The sequence below is a fragment of the Monoraphidium neglectum genome (assembly GCF_000611645.1).
Source record: "Monoraphidium neglectum strain SAG 48.87 unplaced genomic scaffold scaffold02407, whole genome shotgun sequence".
NCBI lineage: Eukaryota > Viridiplantae > Chlorophyta > Chlorophyceae > Sphaeropleales > Selenastraceae > Monoraphidium > Monoraphidium neglectum.
Window position 1 is genome coordinate 9,711 of NW_014011221.1, and position 678 is coordinate 10,388.

The window sequence follows — 678 nt, forward strand, 5'->3', positions numbered from 1 at the left end:
CCGCCCCGCAGGGCACGATCGAGGGCCGCCGCGACGTGCGGGGCGGCGCGATCACCGGCGACAAGCGCAGCGCGGCCAACGCCGCCGCGGGCGCCGCGTTCACGTCGCTCACCTACAGCGCCGACGGCACGCTCCTGTTTGCGGGCGGCAACAGCAAGTACGTGTGCGTGTACGACGTGGCGGAGCGGCTGCTGCTCCGAAAGTTCCAGGTGGGGTTGAAATGTCGGCACCAGGTTTCAGGGTGTCATGCTGAGCCCTGATTAGCCCTCAGCATGGAATGTCAATTTGAAGTTTGCGGGTCGGTGGAATCAAAGAGCTGCTGGCCAGCACACTGAGAAGCGGAAACGTGGGGTGTGCGAGGAAAGCGTTGCGCCCGCCTCGGCGCTGGCCTGGGCCGCCGCCTGGGCAGCTTCCACCCGGCTCCCTCTGCAGCCGCAACCACCAACCACTGATGGACCGCCCCTCCAGCCGCCCCTCCGACCGGCCACAACCGCCGCCAACTGCCGCCGCAGGTCACCCACAACCGCTCCCTGGACGGCGTGCTCGACCAGGCCAGCAGCCGCGGCCTCACGGACGCGGGGCCCCTTGAGCTGATAGACCACGACGGCGCTGACGAGGACGACCTCCTGCTGCCGCCCAACGGCGGCGCCGGCGCCGGCGCGGCCGCCGCCGCCGGCC

General features: G+C 70.6%; 1 protein-coding gene across 1 annotated transcript in view; it reads left to right on the forward strand.

Annotated features, from left to right (window-relative positions):
• MNEG_10658 (hypothetical protein) overlaps nucleotides 1-260 on the forward strand; it is a gene marked incomplete at both ends in the record, with an annotated part of 6,680 nt that extends 6,420 nt beyond the window's left edge. Inside the window, one exon of the mRNA XM_014040870.1 lies at nucleotides 12-260. Coding sequence (XP_013896324.1) covers nucleotides 12-260 — 249 coding nt within the window. The remainder of the gene's footprint in view (nucleotides 1-11) is intronic.
• Between the last annotated feature and the right edge of the window lie 418 nt (nucleotides 261-678).